Raw genomic sequence first — 16,596 nt, forward strand, 5'->3', positions numbered from 1 at the left:
ACATCTCCCCCACTACCCCCATGAGCATGCCAGAGTAGAACACAACCCTCTCCACCCATAGCAAGGCCCAGTCAAGACGATGGCCCTGGGTTCTCTGGTCCCTCTGCCAGACAGAGCCTGCCAAACTTTGGTCTTCCACCTGCACAGGGTGGGCCTGCAGCCACTGCCCAAAACACTTCTAGAGAGCCTGGGCACAGGCCAAGGCCCTCAGGTGCCCAGATTGGGGGAACATGGAGCCCCGTTTCAAACCCAAACTCCACCATCCTGTTCCCAGTTCCTGATAGCCCTCAGCCCTGAGGACGCTATTCAGAAACTCCCTGCCTGATCTGGCAGGGGCTGAGTGACTGTCCTGAGCCTTGGTTTCTGGCCCTGACTCTGCTGTGGGGACACTGGCAATCTAGGCAAAGGCATGTCTCTCCAGACCTCAGCAAGGGCACTGTCAGGGTCAGGTGGGAAGCTGTAAGGATGGCCCAGCAAGGGTCACAAGTCAAAACTGGTGGCAATGCCCACACTGGGGGTTACTGTTACTCAGTAGATTCTGCCCACGAGCCTACAAGGTAAAGCTAGGTACCCCTCAACTGAAGCCCCACGAATCATTTAGCTACTGGCTTTCACCTTCTAGTCTTATTCCAGCAGAAAGCTATAACAATCACAGCTGGAATGTACAGAGCACCTTACTTTCCAGACACCTGACACTAAGTCTGCATAACATTATCACTGAGCCCTCCTTACCAGCAGCACACCTGGCTCCCCAGAGAGGCTCCATAATTTCTACCCCCTGATTTACACACAAGGAAGCAATGTTTCCAGGAGAAAAGTACCTGGGCTGGAATGTGAACCAAGGGTAGACTCCACTTCATTAGGTGACCCTTCTCCAATCCCAAGAAAGTTCATGGACACAGAATTCAAATCATTCCAAAACTCCAGTTGTTTAATAACAAATGCTTCGCCACCCTCACCCCATCACAGCAGCAGGAAAATCACCAGTCCAACTGTGGGGGGAAGGGTACACTGCAGAAAGTCAGGGAACAGGGAGCAGCTGGTGAGGGGCTGGCCAGGCCCCCGCCCCCCCCATGTCACTGATTCCTGGGAGCATCAAGTTGGGCTGGCCTCTCCTCTGCCCAGCCACCAGCAGGGAGCTCCATCCAAGGGAGGCTGGGGCTCCAGCCAGAAAGCTTGAGAGGAAGCCAGACCTGGCAGGGGGAGGAAGAGGATGAAAAGAGAAGAGATTCTGGTCTGCCACCAAGCCTAGGTCCTCTGGCCTGCCTGTGCCAAGTCCAGCTGCCAGGAGTGGGCCTTGTCCATCAAGAGGCTGCTGCCCGTCACACCGGCTTGGCCTTCTTGGCTTTCTTCTGAGACCTCACAGCCTCGTCGTGGGCTTTCCGCTTCTCTGCCAATTTGGTGGCCTGTGAGGAAGATGGGGGGATCAAGCTGTGATTGTAGGATACTTCTACTCAAGACCATTCCTTAAAGGCAGAGCCTCCACAAAAACTAAAGCAGCAAATTACCAGAAGGAAAAAGAATTATTTGAACCACCTCAGGTCATTAAATGTGCCCTTACCTTTGCTTTTATAACTATTATGTTATAGGCCCAGAGCTAGTAGGATCCCACGTTCCTAGAGCCGGAGGCAACTGCCCCAGTTACCCTTCTCCTTGGGAAAGCTGAGTGCCAATCAAACCTCTGCCAGGCTGCTGGCGAGGTGTCAACCTGGAACAATAGTCTTTTCCCCTGGGGACCATTTGGTAATACCTACTACAAAACACATACAGGCCTTTCAACCTGGCAATGACATGCCTAAGAATTTACCCTGCAGAGACTTCAAAGGGGCGCTCAAAGGTGTTTTCTAAGAATACCTAAAAACGAAAAACTTTCTAATCCTACTTGTGTGAGGTCATGGCAAGAAATTCACTCTATGGTTAAATAAAAAACATACTGTTAAGACAACCTGTATATAGGATGATGGCTCCAAAATAACCTGTTATTACACACACAAAAGAAAGTGGTGTGCTGTTACTATAGATCACTCCAACGGCAGGACTGTGAGCCATTTCCATACCACCCATTACAGAGTGCTGGTGTGCAAAGAACTTCAAAAAAAAATTTTTTTTTTAACAATGAGCATGCATGGCTTTGTGAACAAGAGACAAAATAGAAATTTAAAACATTCCATAGTCCCTTCCTGCTTTCTGTTATGTGGTCCTTTGTGAAAGCAGGCTCTGAGTCTGCTGGACACCTCTGTCCCCAGAGCCCAGTAGACTCAGAAATGGCTGGGTGTAAGAAAGAGACTGAAGCCCTGAAAAAAGCCCAAGATGTTGACACCAAGATGCCCACACAGGCCTGGGTGGGGGTGCAGAAGCTAGGCCAGGCCAGGCGGGCAACCTCAGAAAAAGGCTACAAAAGGGCATTGAATTGGCACAGAGGAGAGCCAACTGGCCCAAGCACACACGTGCAGCCACATCTGGTGGCCATGCCTAGAGTCTCAGGCAGGTGGCAGGGACTCACCTCTCGGATTTTGCGCCTCTTGCCAAACATGATCTTGTTATAAAGGTACTTCTCCCGCTTCTTCATCATCATGATGGCCAGGCGCTTGGCTTCATTCTCCTCCTCCTGGGCCAACCGCTGTTTGTCCTCCAGCTTCACAGTGCCTGCCATCACTCTGGGCTTCTAGAGACACAGGGTCAACACTTGTGGATACCCCAACCCCACCATTCCCTGGCTCTTGCCCTTCTTGGCCCAGGGCTGGCACCAAAGATGGCCAGGGAAGCCGCTTCCAAGACTGCCCCCAGTAAGCTTCCCAGTACCTTCCCCTCAATCCTCTCCTCCTCCAGGGCTGTCAGTTGGGCCTCTTCTTCCTTTTCTGAACCAGCCTCCGTATCTTCCTCCTCTTCATTTTCTCCTCCTTTGTCACCATCACTATCATTATCTTCCTCCTCATCCTCCTCTTCAGATTCATCCATAGTTCCTATAAATAACCAATGACTTCTGAGCCTGCTCTCCTCCTTGCAGGGTGAGAACCAGGGCCAGGCACCACACTCCTCAGCCACGAAGACGTTCCAAAGATTGTACAGGGTTGTCCCAACCACAGCTCCTTCTAGCACCTCTCCCCACAGACCCAAACACCTTCAGAAAATTTGAGGTGCCTCCTCCTGAGCTCTGCCACCTCCTACATAAATACTGATGACAACTTCCAAACCATTCCTGTTCAGTTACTTAGAACATCAAGGAACAGCTGATCAGAGAACATAACTGTTCCCTTCTCCTAAATCTTACTCCAAAGGTAGACTTAAAAGGCTTTGTGCCCCTGCTGCCCATTCTAAGGAGCTTGCCATCTTTGTAGCCAAGAAGGGAAATAGTCAAGTGGGGCCAAGGAGGCCAAAGCCAGACTGGACAAACCCGCCCACCCATTGCCTGGCCCACTCACCTGGGTGCTCTCCCCGCTGCAGGGCGAGCAGCTTCAGCTTCTCAGGAGGGACATAATCTCCTTCCTTCTCTGATACGAAAGGTGAGAGGTGTGGAGGTAACTGCACTCCAGGGAAGTAGTCTGCCACAGGGAGGAGGAGTCGGGCATTCACACAGTCAAACACCCACTGGGGCTGCACATAGTACCTGGTGGCAGAGACCGGTCATGGAAACAACCTGAAACCCCACTGCATCCACACTTGAGACAAACCTCTGCACTCAGAAACCCAAACAGAAGGAGGAAGATGAGACTCTTGGGGGCTTACCTGCCGATAACAGGTGTCTGCTGCCCGGGCCGGTCAATAATCTGGTGGGTGATGCAGGAGTCTGTGACGTCATATGTGGCCCCAATGCACAGAGACTTGTCCCAGGACACATCACCCCCAAAACTCCTACAGGTACAGGAGGGGGCCACAAAAGTATTCAGTATGAAGTGGCTGCCCTGGGACTCACTGGCCCACAAGCTCACCCTCCAGGACACACCTGTCCCCACCCCACATCAGGATCACCCCTGTCATCAGGCCAATATATCCAATGCCAGCCCAGTGGAGGCCTGTCCTAAAGTGGTAAGAAAGCAATGCCAGCTGCTCTTTGACGAGTGTCTGCTGCATGTTCCAGAGTGAGCCGAGCACTTTCCACACCCACTCTGGTGAATCTGCGCAAGCACCAAGGGGTGGATGCTGACACCACCCTGATGTTACTGCCAGGCGTCTAGGGCAGAACACAGCCCAGAGTGTGGCAGAGCCAGCGCCGTCAGCCTCCCACCTGATGACAAAAGCTAGGGCCTCACGGGGCACCTCGCGGTTCAGGAAGAACTTCAGGCCCTCAAAGAGCTTCCTGTGCTTTTCCTGTGCCTCCAGCTCCTTCCTGTGATCCTCCTCCTGGGCCGTCATCTCCTGCCACAAAAGGGACCATGGCACCATCAGGCCTGTCCATACCCGCACTGGAGGGCAGAGGGTGGGGATGGTCCCCAGCTCCCATCTAGGTCCTCAGTCCCAATGCTCCCCACCACCCCGGTACACAGTCCTCACCCCATCAGCAGGAAACTCGTCCACCTCAGTCTCCTCCTCCATAGGTACCACCATGCGGGCCAGACTGGCACCAAGGGCCGCCAGTTTCTATAGGAAAGAAGCAGGTCTGCTGCTTGCAGGTGGGAGATCTTGTCTGGGTACACGGTCACGGTGGGGAAGGAGGAGTAGCGACAGTTCTGGGACATCAGTGGGCTTGGGTTCCAAGGGCAAGCCCCGAGCCCACTCATCTAGCCATGCACAGCCCCATCCCCAGGCCAGGACCCAGCCTTCTGAGGGGATGCAAGGCCAGTGCTCTAGAAGCCTCTCACCTCCATAGAGCTCTCAGAGTCCAATGCATAGGTGTCATCATTGGCCTTCACCTCTGCCTGGGCCTGACCCTCCAGCTGCAAGGCAGGGGGAAGGTCAGAAGAAGAAGATGCCACAGCCCCCTGCATCCATGCAGGGAGAGAAGGGCCATGGCCCCTACTGCACTTTGAGAAAGAACCAGGCTGGGACCCTACCTTGGGCGGGTAATGCAGGTTGATCGACTGGTAGAGGCGGAAGTTGACGAAGCCCAAAAGAGTGGTGTAGAACTCGGTGAAGGTGGCCATGACCCTGTAGTCAACATCTGTTGGGTGCTGGGGGGACACAAAAGACTCATTGGCAGTGCAGGTACAGGGGAAAGACAGCATTGACAACCCACACGGGGCAGGGGACTCCAGCCTGCCCAAGGCTTCCCCATGGTAGCCCTGCCTTTGGAGCTCTGTTCCATGAGAAGGGGCCAGGTGGCATGTCCTACCCAGGAGCATTTTGGTTGAGGCTCTGGATAGGCGTCCCAAAGGTTAGGGGCATCCTGAGGTCAGTCCAGATCCCTGAGCCAGAAAGCAGGAGATGAAAGGGAAAAAATGGAAAGCTCTGTCATGCTGCTCCCAGGACTGAGTGGAGCTCCCCTGTCCCTGCCCAAGCTCCCCACTCATCCTGTAAATCCCAGCTCAGACCAGACTTCGGTCACAGAGGTAGCCTTCCAGCGCCAGTCTGGTCAGAGTTCATTTTTCTCCATCAGCTGTCCCATAATCTTTATTAAATGTCTTCTCTGGGCCTAGTCTGCTAGCCTCCCAGAGCCCAGCCTCACTGGCAGTTCAGCTGGGAGAGGTGGCCCTGCAGCAAGCAGTCTATCACCCTGGGTGGATGGAATTCAGCATCCTCAAGCCTTGGCAGGAAGGATGGACACTCAATTCAGCGACTCAGCCCCAGTCCCAAGCCAGAGACAAAGGCACAACTTAAGGATCCAAGATAGGGTGGAATAGCTGCCTGGCTCAGCCCCAGGAAGCTCTGGAGAAATGGCGGGAGAAAAGCTGCTTGCTTGGGGCAAAGGCACACAGCTACCCTCAAGAGCTGCCAACCCAGCAAGCAGGGAACATCAAAGGACTCATCTTTGCCCTTGAGGAGCTGATAAAGCAAAACAGGGGAAGGATCTGAGAGCCAGACAAAGAGCCTCGTCTCTTGAGCAGCACTGCCCTCCACAACCCAGGAGGCTAGCCCATCCTTGTTGACCACTGGGATCTGGATGGCAGGATATGTCGAGCAGTGTCAAAACTGATAGTGATCACAACGTCCCTTTTTATGCTGGCCATGCCCATGACTCTGAACTGTTTCTCTATTTTGCCACTGGGCAGCGTGAGTGCGAGGATGCAGGGACCAAGAGGTACCCCACTTGTCCCCCTACTCACCTCTCTGTCCTTCTAAGAGCATCTACTAGAAAAGCATCTGAGGACCAACTCCATTCTTCACTGCATAGTGCTGAGCAAGGTCCCTCCAACCCCCTCTCCATCCCCTTCTGCTTGCCTGGGTCATACTTTGAAGAGTCCATCACTGGCTGCTCAGGGAAAGAAGACACAAGGGCCTCAGCTATGACCCAGGACTAGTCCCTCATTCTCCTGCTGAAAGGAAGTAGTAGCGGTAAGCTGGCCAGGGAGGAAGGAGGAATGGGCAGCCTCTTCCCTTCCCCCAGGGTCAGCTGTGTGGAGGCTGGCCTCCACAGGGCCCTATTCACTACCCAGAGGACATACAAAGACCAGTCTGAGCAGCACGGGGGTAGGACATCAGAGAGAAGGAAGGAGAGACAGGGCCAGAGAGGAAGGAAGCATGGCAAGAAGACAGGAAGAAGGAGAGGAGAGGAGGGAAGGAACAGGAAAGAGGGAAGGGTCACAGGCCGTGACACACACAGCTGCATCGGAGAGTGGGGAGAGGGGGTTGCTGAGGGCCATGCTGCCTCTCACCCACACACTGCAGCCTGCCCCCACACATCGCCACTGCCCTGCGGTCAGAGTGAATTCTGGCCTCGGACCCCTGCCAGCCCAGAGTAGATGGGAGGGGCCCTGACCCCCAGCTCACCCTGGAGCCCCTGACAACTTGGTCAGCAAACACACTGTCCAGGCAGGCTGGTGCATTTGCTGTTCAAGGCACAGGCAGGAAACTGGGCCAAATGCAGGCCCACACAGTGACAAATGAGGCAGAGGGAGAGCCTGGCCAAGACTGTGGGGGGGGACTAGACGCTAATGCTGCCCCACGAGAAGGCAAAACCAGGATTTCTCTCTGTGGATCCCTGCCAAAAATTCCCAGTCTAAACCAAGATAAAAAAGTAGTGCCATGTGCTAAAAGCTTCTCATACACTCATCCTCCTCACCCAGTCCCCCCAGCACTGGGTAGGAGTCAGGGGAAGCTGAGGAGATGAGCAGAATAGCCTGGCCAAGGTCTGGCAACCACTAGCGCCGAAGTTAGATGCCAACCCCATCGGTCTGAGGGTAGGGCTGGGCTCGGCTATTGTCCAAGCCTTGGAAGCTGCTCACTGTTCACTCAGCAACCTCAAAGGGCCAGGCACCAGGCACTTTGAAAGATTTTCTCCCCCTTAAATCCTCAGGACAAGGCTTAGAAAGTGGAAGCACATCATTAAGGGAGGCACAGAGAGGTGCAGGAACATGTCTAAGGTCACCCAGCTGGGGGATGCTGGAGACAGGCTGGCTCCAGTTCTTACCATAATGCTGTGTGGGACACTCCTCACCCTACATCTTACCACCGGCCACACTCAGGAACCCAGCACATGCTGGACCATGCAGGACAACAAACCTCTGGCCTTGCCCAAGCCCTTATCTCTGTTAGGAGCCAGAGAAGGAGCAATGACCCAGCACAGGCCCCTGCCTTCCCCGTGGGCATACTCACATCATGGGAGAAGGCATAGGGTGTGATCCACACAATGGGCTGCCCCAGTACCTCGGCCTGGTAGTAAATGCCTTTGATGGACAGGAAGACCTTTGAGGAGAGGACAGTATGGTGAAAAGTGGAGACAGAGGAGGGAGTAGGGTGGTCCCCCTCTCCCAGGGGGGCCTGGACTTACCTTGCGCAGGGCACGGGCAGCAATGACATAGTGCATAAACTCCACTGTGAGCCGACGGCATAGCTGAATGGTCTGCACGTGGCACTTGCCAGTCCGTGGGAAGGTGGAGAAGAGGAAACACATGGAGAGGGCATCATCCAGGTCCCGCAGAGCGTCTATGAACGTGGGGTACCTGCATGGCCGAGAGGACAGTGCCCACCCACAGGCTCAGTCTGCCTGGGTTCCCAGGGGGACCCTGAACTCCTTGCCCACCCTGTAGGTCACCCCAGAGGCCCCATTCCCAATCAGGCCTTGCCATTCCCATCTCCTGACCACAAAGTTGGGCAATGCCCAGAGGCCTGGGAGGAACCATGGAATGAGGACATGCCCACTTAGCTCTGAGAATCAGAGAAATCCCAAGAGAGGTGCTGAAGACACCCACTGCTCCCCAAAGAGTCAGCATGGACCCATTTCTATTTGTGGCCAAAGAGGGTAGACCGAGTCAGTGGCTGTTTTTCAAGGTGGAAACTGCTGTTCAAAGCAAACGTACCTGGACGTCCAAAACAGAAAGCAGAAAAATGTGAGGCTGACCTAGTGGACCAAGGTGGAGAGTGGGGGCCTGCCCGCACTCAGCAGCACTTAGGGCTTGGCCTAGCCACAGGTCACTAGAGTGGCTTATGTCTTGTGCCTCACCATCCAGACCTCTAAGTTTGCAGAACCAATTAGAACCAGATGATAATAATGCTGGAATTTTTTCAGTCCTGGGCCAGGAAAAGCCAGAGCAAGAAAGTGTTTTCAGGAATCCTGTGGTAAATTAGGAAGCTGACGAGAACAAGCCATCCTTGGCAGGATCCAGCCTAGTGAATGGGGGGATGGGGGCTTGGGTCATGGAGAGGACGCTGGAGGATGTGTAATTATACCTGGATTTGTCTCAGCTATGCCCCAGAATGGGTCATTTTGCCTCACCCAATTCCAGTGATATCATTTGAAAAATGACATTGTTGGAGCAGACTACTGGTTTAAAACTGGGCTCCTGCAGTTCCCTGGAAACACTTGGGGACAAGTGGACAGACAGGGCCTCAGGTCTCCCTCCCTCAGCCAGAGTGGTTGTCAGAGCCTCTGGCACCCTAACTGCCTTCCAGGAAGCTTTCTTTGGCAGAAAGGGTTCTGCCACTTCAAAAAAGGGCTCTGAAGCCACAAGACCAGAGGTGGTCACAGTCTTTCCAGGGCAACACTCCTTGCAATGTGTCAGGAGGAACCTGTCAGTCTCCAAACCATACCAAGATAGAAGAAAGGCTGCAGGGGCCTCTCCAAAGACAACAGGAAGAGGGGCATCTGGTTTTCTTGTGTGTAGGTGGGAGCCTCAACTGGCCCCCTCTGGTGCCTCAAAGTTTTCCTCTCTCTACACTTCACAGACAAACCCACCACCCCAGGGCCTCTGTAAAAACAGCACCTGAGCCACCCGTTTTGTTGTTGTTGTTGTTGTTTTTGTTTTTAAGGGATGGCTAAGGAGATGGAGGTAACACAGACTTGAACACAGCCACCCGGTGTGGACATGAATCCAGGCACTTGCTTTTTTGTGTGTGTACTGTTACATCTGCTCCACACAACAACTGTATGTCACAGGCAGGACAGGAGCTATTATCTCTCTCTCAGAAGAAAACTTGCTCGGAGTAGGAATTGTTCTCAGGCCACCCAGCTTGCAGGCTGCAGAATTATGGTGAGAAGACATGTTGGGCTCCTAGGCCAGGGCTCTTCCCATGCTAGCCCAAGGGCTAGCCTGACTCAATGAGTCAAGTCCATCCAGCCTGGAACTAAGTGTTCCCAGGCCATCAGCCCCCAAGAGAAGTGGACATTCACTAGCTCTGAGTTTCTGAACATTACCACTACCAACAATTTGGTTGTTCTGTGTGGTGGGGACTGTCCTGTTTAGCAGCATCCCTGGCCTTTATCCATTAAACACTAGTAGAATCCTTGCCCACCCCCAAGCCCAGGTCCGAGTCATAAGAACCACAAGTGTCTTCAGACATTGCCAAATGTCTCCTGGAGGCCAAAACTGCTTGGTTAAGAAGAATAGTTGTTGGTTAGCAAACAGATGAGTGGGGCTGCTGAGAAAGCTGGACAAGAAACACTTAAGATCAGAGGCAGCCAGCCACATCTGCCAGGTATGACCATGTGCCTGGTGTGCATTCCCAGAACTGTGGCTCTCAATCACCACAGGGCCTTTGCACCTACTGTTTCCCTTGCTTTGATCAGGCTTTCTTTGGCTGGCTGAAACATCTGCCCCAAAACACCTATCTGACAAACCTGTAAGTTACATATGTCCCCCAGGTCCCTTTATATGGTTAGCATCCCACATGGCTCTCACTGTGACTTGCAATCATTATAGCAATTTATTTGGTTGGTTGGTTTGGTTGGGGTTTTTTTTTTTGTTTTTTTGTTTTTGCTTCCTCCAAAAGGATGCCAGCAACGTAAGCAGGGTCCTGGTCTTAATCCCAGTGCTAGGACTGAGTCCCCAACTCACCGCTCCTTGACAATGTGGTCAAGTTTGTAGTCTGGCTTATTCTCCTTCAGCCGCTCTACAGTGTTCCACTCACTCTTCCCATAGGCCTTCCGGAGCTTCCGGACAAACACCTGGGTGAGAGAAGATCACTGATGCTGGGGCCAAAGGCTCCTGAGACCCCTCTTCCACTGAAGAGGGATGCATGGGGCAGGAGGACTCTTAAGGCCTTCTGAAGCTGACCACAGCTGTCTGATTGTGCTTTTTGATCCTCTCAGCCCAGGATGTATAAAACAGCAAACTCCAAAAAACATCAAAACTGACCCACACTGATGAGCAAAGCCAGCCTGCTGTACCTGTGATGGATGACCAGAGATAACCATTTAGATGTGCTGACTCCACATGTTCACATGAAAAAATGTTTTCAGCTCTATTTTCCAACTGAGGCCAAGTGACCTGCCAGCAAAACAGCTCGGGGCCAGGAAGGCTGGCCTTCATTCTCAGCACCAGTCTGCATGGGCATAAAAAAAGCCAGGGATCCACATATGGGGCTAGGTCACACAGGAAATTCTAGCTGAGGCCAGTCACGGGCCCAGAAGGTCCTCTAAGCCAACTGATATCTTCCCTATAAGTACTTTTGGTCAGGCTTGCCCTTGGTGCTCTTCAGAGGCTCTAAGGCTGCCTCTGCTGGGGTCGTGAACAGCAGTTCCAAGACAGCCATTTCCCACAAAAGGCCCACCTCCAATGCAGTGAGCTTCAGTGCACTCGAACAAGAGGGCCAGCAGCAGGTGCTGGCCAGTCTCCTGTGGCCACCAGGTGGCGCCTCACCCCTCCTAACACAGGGCCTTGGCCTGGCCCTGCAGCTTAGTGAAGCCTTCAGTAACAGCAGTCTACTCTCAATTATCTGCATTTTCTATGAGACTTCTACTTTCCCTGTGGTATTTAAGCATTTAATAGTTTCTATGTGGAATGAAAAGCTTGGTCTTCTGGGAGCAATTCCTGAAAGAATTAGAAAAGGAGCAGTTTCTTTGGGCAGAGAAAAGCCCCTGAAATAGCACTACCTTTGCTTCAAAGGCAATAAACTTATTCCTGCCAAAGAACCAGGGGAAAGGTACAACTAGTAAAGCATTAATCATTTGCCAGGTTCTGTGCAAATGATTTCCACACATGTGATTTCACCTGGTTAATCCTCAAGACATTCCTTTGAGGTAGAATTACTTCACCCTTCCATAGGCTTGCTCAGAGAGGTTAAACAATCTGCCCAAGGTCACAGTTGGTGGGTCACAGAGCAGCGATGGACCCTCCAGACCCTAGAGCCCAGGCCTCACCTTGTATTCCCGGAACTTGTTGACAATGGGTTCATGGAGGAGGAACTTGATGTCTTTGAGAAGGTAAAAAGTTCGGGCCGCTGTGGAACCCTTGTTAACCTTCTTCTTATGTTTGGGTTCATGGGGATAAATGCCCTTCAGGATGCACAGCCGCCTGGAAGATAAAAATCATTCCCTCTGTCAGTTAACATAGTGAGCACTGGCCACACCAGGCCAGCAAAAAAGCAGTGAACAAGGAAAATGAGGGCCTTGCCTTTGGAGAATGTCACATCCTAGTGCAGGATCTGACAATCCAAGTTCCCCAAAAGTCACCTAAAGTAGACTGTCACAAGTACCAGAAAGGAAACAATAAGAATGTTGATAGGGGCCAGATGGCAGGTGTCCCTTTTCGCAAAGGGAGTCAGGAAAGGCCTTGTGGAGAAATCCACATTTCAGCCATATAAAAGGTAGAGGGAAAGGCATCCTAGGAAGGACAGAAGCTGTAGGAGTGAAAAGTGCTGGGTGACTAAAAGCAGGCCATGTGGCAGGGCCCACAGGCTGTGGAAAGATATGGATTTCACTCTGAGGAGTTGAGAACCCTAGCTGCAGGATCATGGGTCTCTTCTGCCAGAATGGAGGGAATGAGTGACAAAGACCCAGCCAGAGAGTAGCAATGCCTTTTACCAGTGAACCCATTCTCATGACTCAGTATGGCAAGACCCATTCTCCAGCTTCCCCAGAGACCACCACAAAGCACAGCTCACTAAAACAAAGCCAGATGAGAAAGAGGATGAGAAAGGAGAAATGTCAGAATTCTGGACAGAGTTTGTGGTGGCACAGGGAAGTCAGGGATGTGGCTGAGTTTTCACCATCACTGAGTAGGATTCACTGTTCACGCAGCCCCAGTGGGCTCCCTATGCTACTGCTCTCCAGCCTCACCTGAAGTCAGCCAGGCTCAGCTGCAGCTTCTTCCGGGCTTTGTTTCGGGTGATGTAGTTAGTGGCAGAGCCTCGTTCATACTTGGGGAGAGAAAAAACCAAGTGACCATTAGCAATGACTGCAGTGATGACATCAATCTCTGGGCATGCCTTGTGGTAGGGGCAACTATCACTGTGCATAAGTAGCTGAGAGGCTTCTGGGACAGGAAATGCGATAGGGAGGGAGTCCACCCACCTGAACAAGCTCTCCTGCACTGTCCTCGCAGTAATCAACATAAAGGACAAACACATCTGCATGAGGCTGGTGACCATGAGGTTGCTATGGATCACTTAGTAGTGGGTCTAAGTATTGGCTATTTTGATTAGTGATTTCCACACATTATTTCATTTAATCCTCACAACAACCATGATGTGTGTCCAGGTCACATAGATTTTTAAGGGCTGGGATTCGAAACAGAGGTCTGAGTCCTGACTGAGCCTCAGCGCCTAATCCACTAAGCTGGTTTTCTCAACTTTTTCATTATAACCAACCCCTACCATGACAAGCCTTTTTAGACCATTTCACCCTTTAATCATCCCCTCTTGTAGCCCTACAAAATGTTAATACTATAGACATACCAAAGATCTGTTCAAAGTGGTCTTTTAGAGGGCCACAAACCATTGAAATATCTAAGATCCCTTCAACTAATTTTTGTTCCCTTGGGGGTGAAATCTGGTTGAAAATGCATGCTCTAAGCCAAAGTCTCTCCCCTCCACCATTCATTGATTTAACAGAAAATAAAAGGACTTCTACTATGTTCCAACTATTAAGCGAGATGCTATGGGGGCAAGGAAAACAAAAAAGGCCTGGTCTCTACCTGTCCCCAAGGAGCATACTGTCTAATGCAATCATGTGGATGTCTGTAGTGCCAAGATGCTGCCTTCTGCTCATATCTCTGTATTCCTGATAAAGAGGAGCAGTTCAATGTCCCAAGCATGTCCTTTCCAAATAAGATCATCCTCTGCAGTGAGAAAGCAGGGACCTTATGGCCAGGTCCAGCTCTAAAGAAATAACGGGTAGCTTCTCGAGAGGCTTATTATCACTTCCCTCATCATAAAACACACATTCATTGGGGTGCCTGGGTGGCTTGGTCGGTTAAGCGTCCGACTTTCGCTTAGGTCATGATCTCGCGGTTCGTGGGTTCGAGCCCCGTGTCGGGCTCTGTGCTGACTGCCAGCTCAGAGCCTGGAGCCTATTTCAGTCTGTGACTCCCTCTCTCTCTGACCCTCCCCTGCTCACGCTGTCTCTCTCTCTCTCTCCTGGAAATAAATAAAACATTAAAAAAAAATTAAAAAAAAAAAACAAAAACACACACACATTTATTTATTCTTTCCAGACACTGTCCACTGGAGATACAGAGATAAACTTCAGACTGTCTCGGAAAGTTGAGTCTTCACTAAGTGTTTTCCATTGCTTTACATCACATACATGTCTGTCATTATGCTTATCCTTTTAAATAGCAAGTGGAGAAGTAGTTCTCAACTGGGGTGATTTTACTCCCTGGGCGTGTGTGGGATGGAGGGAAGGAAATTAGTCATTTTCGGTTGTTGAGTGCCATCTGGCATCTAATATGTAAGAGATCAGGATGATACTAAACATCCTACAATACAACGCACAGGACAGGTGCACAACAAAGCATTATCTCGTTCAAAACGGTTGTAAAACCCAGCTTTATAAACTAACGTGATTTGTTTACATATCTACATCTGTGCTGCAAGGGAAGATTTTCCATCTTAAATCTTTGTAACTCCAAACATTAGCATTTATTGGTTGTTCAACAGTGTGTTGGGTTAAACATAAACAGGCAACAGAAACTTTCAATCTGAAGAAAACACAAAACCACTACATCTTCCTCACCTTCATCCCTTCCCCCATCTTTTCATGCCACTAAGGCGATTCTCCATACAGCAACAAGAAATCCTTGAAAAACTGTATCATGGTACTTTCCCTTTAGCTGAGTCGTACTGCACTTGGAATAAAATCCAAGTACCTCACTATGGCTCACAGGCCTTGTACATCTGGTCTCTGTCGAATCTCAACCTCACCAAATGCCATTCTTCCCTTGGTTTACTATACCCCATGCCATCTTGAGGTCTTAATTCCTCGCACACAGAAAGGTTTTCCCTCCTAAGGGTCTTGGCACGGAGTTTCCCCTGCCACGTTTGCTCGCTAAGCACTCCCATGGCCCAGAACCCATGTGAGATCTTCTGAACTTTCTGATTGCGGCTTAAATGTTGAATAGAAGAGACTTTCAAACTAACCCTAACCCTAACTTTCTTTCACAGCCCTACTCCAAGGTTCTTTCCCGAACTTAATCGGACGAATATCCTTCCCCGCCCATCCTCGGACCCCTTCTCGTAGCTGTTTCTCATCGCGTTGAGCCCAGCCGTTTCAGTCCGCATGAGGAGCTGGGGCAGGGAAAGGCGCAGTCCCCTGGGCCTGTAGCTCCCACCTCCCGCCCCGTCCCCTTCTCGCACCCCCCGCCATCATATGCCCCACTTACTTTCTTTTTCTCCAGACCTCCCATGGCTACACGCTGAAGGATCTACGAGCGTGAGCAGACAGCGCCACTTCCTCCCGCACGTGCCCTGCCTAGAGCCCCGAGGCCCCTACGCCGCGAGTCTATACGGGCTGCCCGATAAGATGCCTGAGCGAGTCTGGGGTATTATTTGACTTTCCTCCTCGAAATTTACTACTGAGCTCTCTGAAAAAAATTCACTGAGACCTCTCTTTAGAGTTCTTTTCCATCTGTGGATGTATCGTAGACAGTTTTAATGTTTAATCGAACGCATATTTTCAGGCATTTCTATAACCATCCCGATGACGGTCCCTTGACCTTACGGGCCCGTTGCATGTTGGGATGGAGGGAGGTGGAAGGCTCAGCGGAGGCAGCGCAGTACCTTCTGGGATGCCAAGGACAGCCATACTCTGAGGTGCGTGAGTGGGAGTGGCGTTGTCCCGGTAACGGTTGCTAAGCATCGTGGGAACTTGGGAATTTGGCTTCTGTGAAGGAAAAGCGTCCGCCGGGGGCGCTGAATGAAGTTGGTCTCTGTTTCCCGTGCGCCTGTGTGGCTTTTCCTTTTGGTTCTTTGGCCCTTAGTGGGGGTAAAGTGGATGAAAAGCTTACTTTTTTCCTTTTTTTTTTTTAAATTTATTTCTAGGAGAGAGAGAGAGACAGCGTGAGCAGGGGAGGGTCAGAGAGAGAGGGAGTCACAGACTGAAACAGGCTCCAGGCTCCGAGCTGGCAGTCAGCACAGAGCCCGACGCGGGGCTCGAACCCACGAACCGCGAGATCATGACCTAAGCGAAAGTCGGACGCTTAACCGACTAAGCCACCCAGGCGCCCCAAGCTTACTTTTTTCCTGATAGAAGCATATATATACTCATATATACTGAGCCTTAGCGGTGTATTGAAAAATGACAAAAGGCCAAGGTAGTTATGGAACTCGTAGTATGTTAAATGTACGTTTAGCCGTTTGAAGTTTTCAGCGTACATGTCTTCTGTATGTGTTCCTCAAGGCATAATTATAAGGTTTATGCAAATATTCTGAAGGTTATACACCACGTTCTGTGTGATGTGAAATGTTGGGATATGGGAGCCAGCAGTCAAGAAAGAATTCTTGAGATGCGTTTGGTGCAAATAGGTTTAATTAAAGCACGGGGACAGGACCCATGGGCAGAAAGAGCTGTACTGGGTTTATGAGGAGTGATTGATTATATACTTTCAAGCTGGGAGGCAGTTAGGGATAGCGTAAGTCTCTAAAGAATTTGAATGCAAGGTTTCTAGGACCTTGAGGGGCTAGCTACTATTAAGATAAGGTCATTTACTACCGTCCTGTAAACTCTTAGTCATGAGACTCTTCAGAGGTATATCAGAGGGTCATATGCTTGGAGGATGATTGCTAACATATATCAGTTTCCATAGGGATTTTTATATGTTAAAAAAGACTTACAGGATCCTGGAGATC

At 51.0% G+C, this 16,596-nt stretch overlaps 1 protein-coding gene across 1 annotated transcript; it reads right to left on the reverse strand.

Moving 5' to 3' along the window:
• Positions 1–904: 904 nt before the first annotated feature.
• PES1 (pescadillo ribosomal biogenesis factor 1) lies at positions 905–15,216 on the reverse strand. Its single transcript, XM_039225848.1, has 15 exons — positions 15,132–15,216; positions 12,590–12,669; positions 11,672–11,825; positions 10,368–10,477; positions 7,865–8,036; positions 7,690–7,779; positions 4,992–5,108; positions 4,800–4,874; positions 4,492–4,578; positions 4,226–4,356; positions 3,727–3,852; positions 3,423–3,607; positions 2,803–2,963; positions 2,504–2,665; positions 905–1,406 (listed from the first exon to the last, which is right to left on the reverse strand). Exons 1-15 carry the CDS (start codon positions 15,153–15,155, stop codon positions 1,323–1,325), a joined length of 1,758 nt encoding a protein of 585 aa, XP_039081779.1. The 5' UTR covers positions 15,156–15,216; the 3' UTR covers positions 905–1,322.
• Between the last annotated feature and the right edge of the window lie 1,380 nt (positions 15,217–16,596).

Source organism: Hyaena hyaena, unplaced genomic scaffold (assembly GCF_003009895.1).
Source record: "Hyaena hyaena isolate Hyena2069 unplaced genomic scaffold, ASM300989v1 scaffold_19, whole genome shotgun sequence".
Taxonomy (NCBI): Eukaryota; Metazoa; Chordata; class Mammalia; order Carnivora; family Hyaenidae; genus Hyaena; species Hyaena hyaena.

Excerpts from the sequence above, each read along its gene's own strand:
- PES1 (XM_039225848.1), bottom strand. The coding sequence starts at position 15,155 with ATGGGAGGTCTGGAGAAAAAGAAA. Across the intron at positions 8,037-10,367 it reads GACCACATTGTCAAGGAGCG|GTACCCCACGTTCATAGACG; the intron begins GTGAGTTGGGGA and ends TCGGCCATGCAG. Across the intron at positions 3,608-3,726 it reads CAGACACCTGTTATCGGCAG|GTACTATGTGCAGCCCCAGT; the intron begins GTAAGCCCCCAA and ends CTCTGCCACCAG.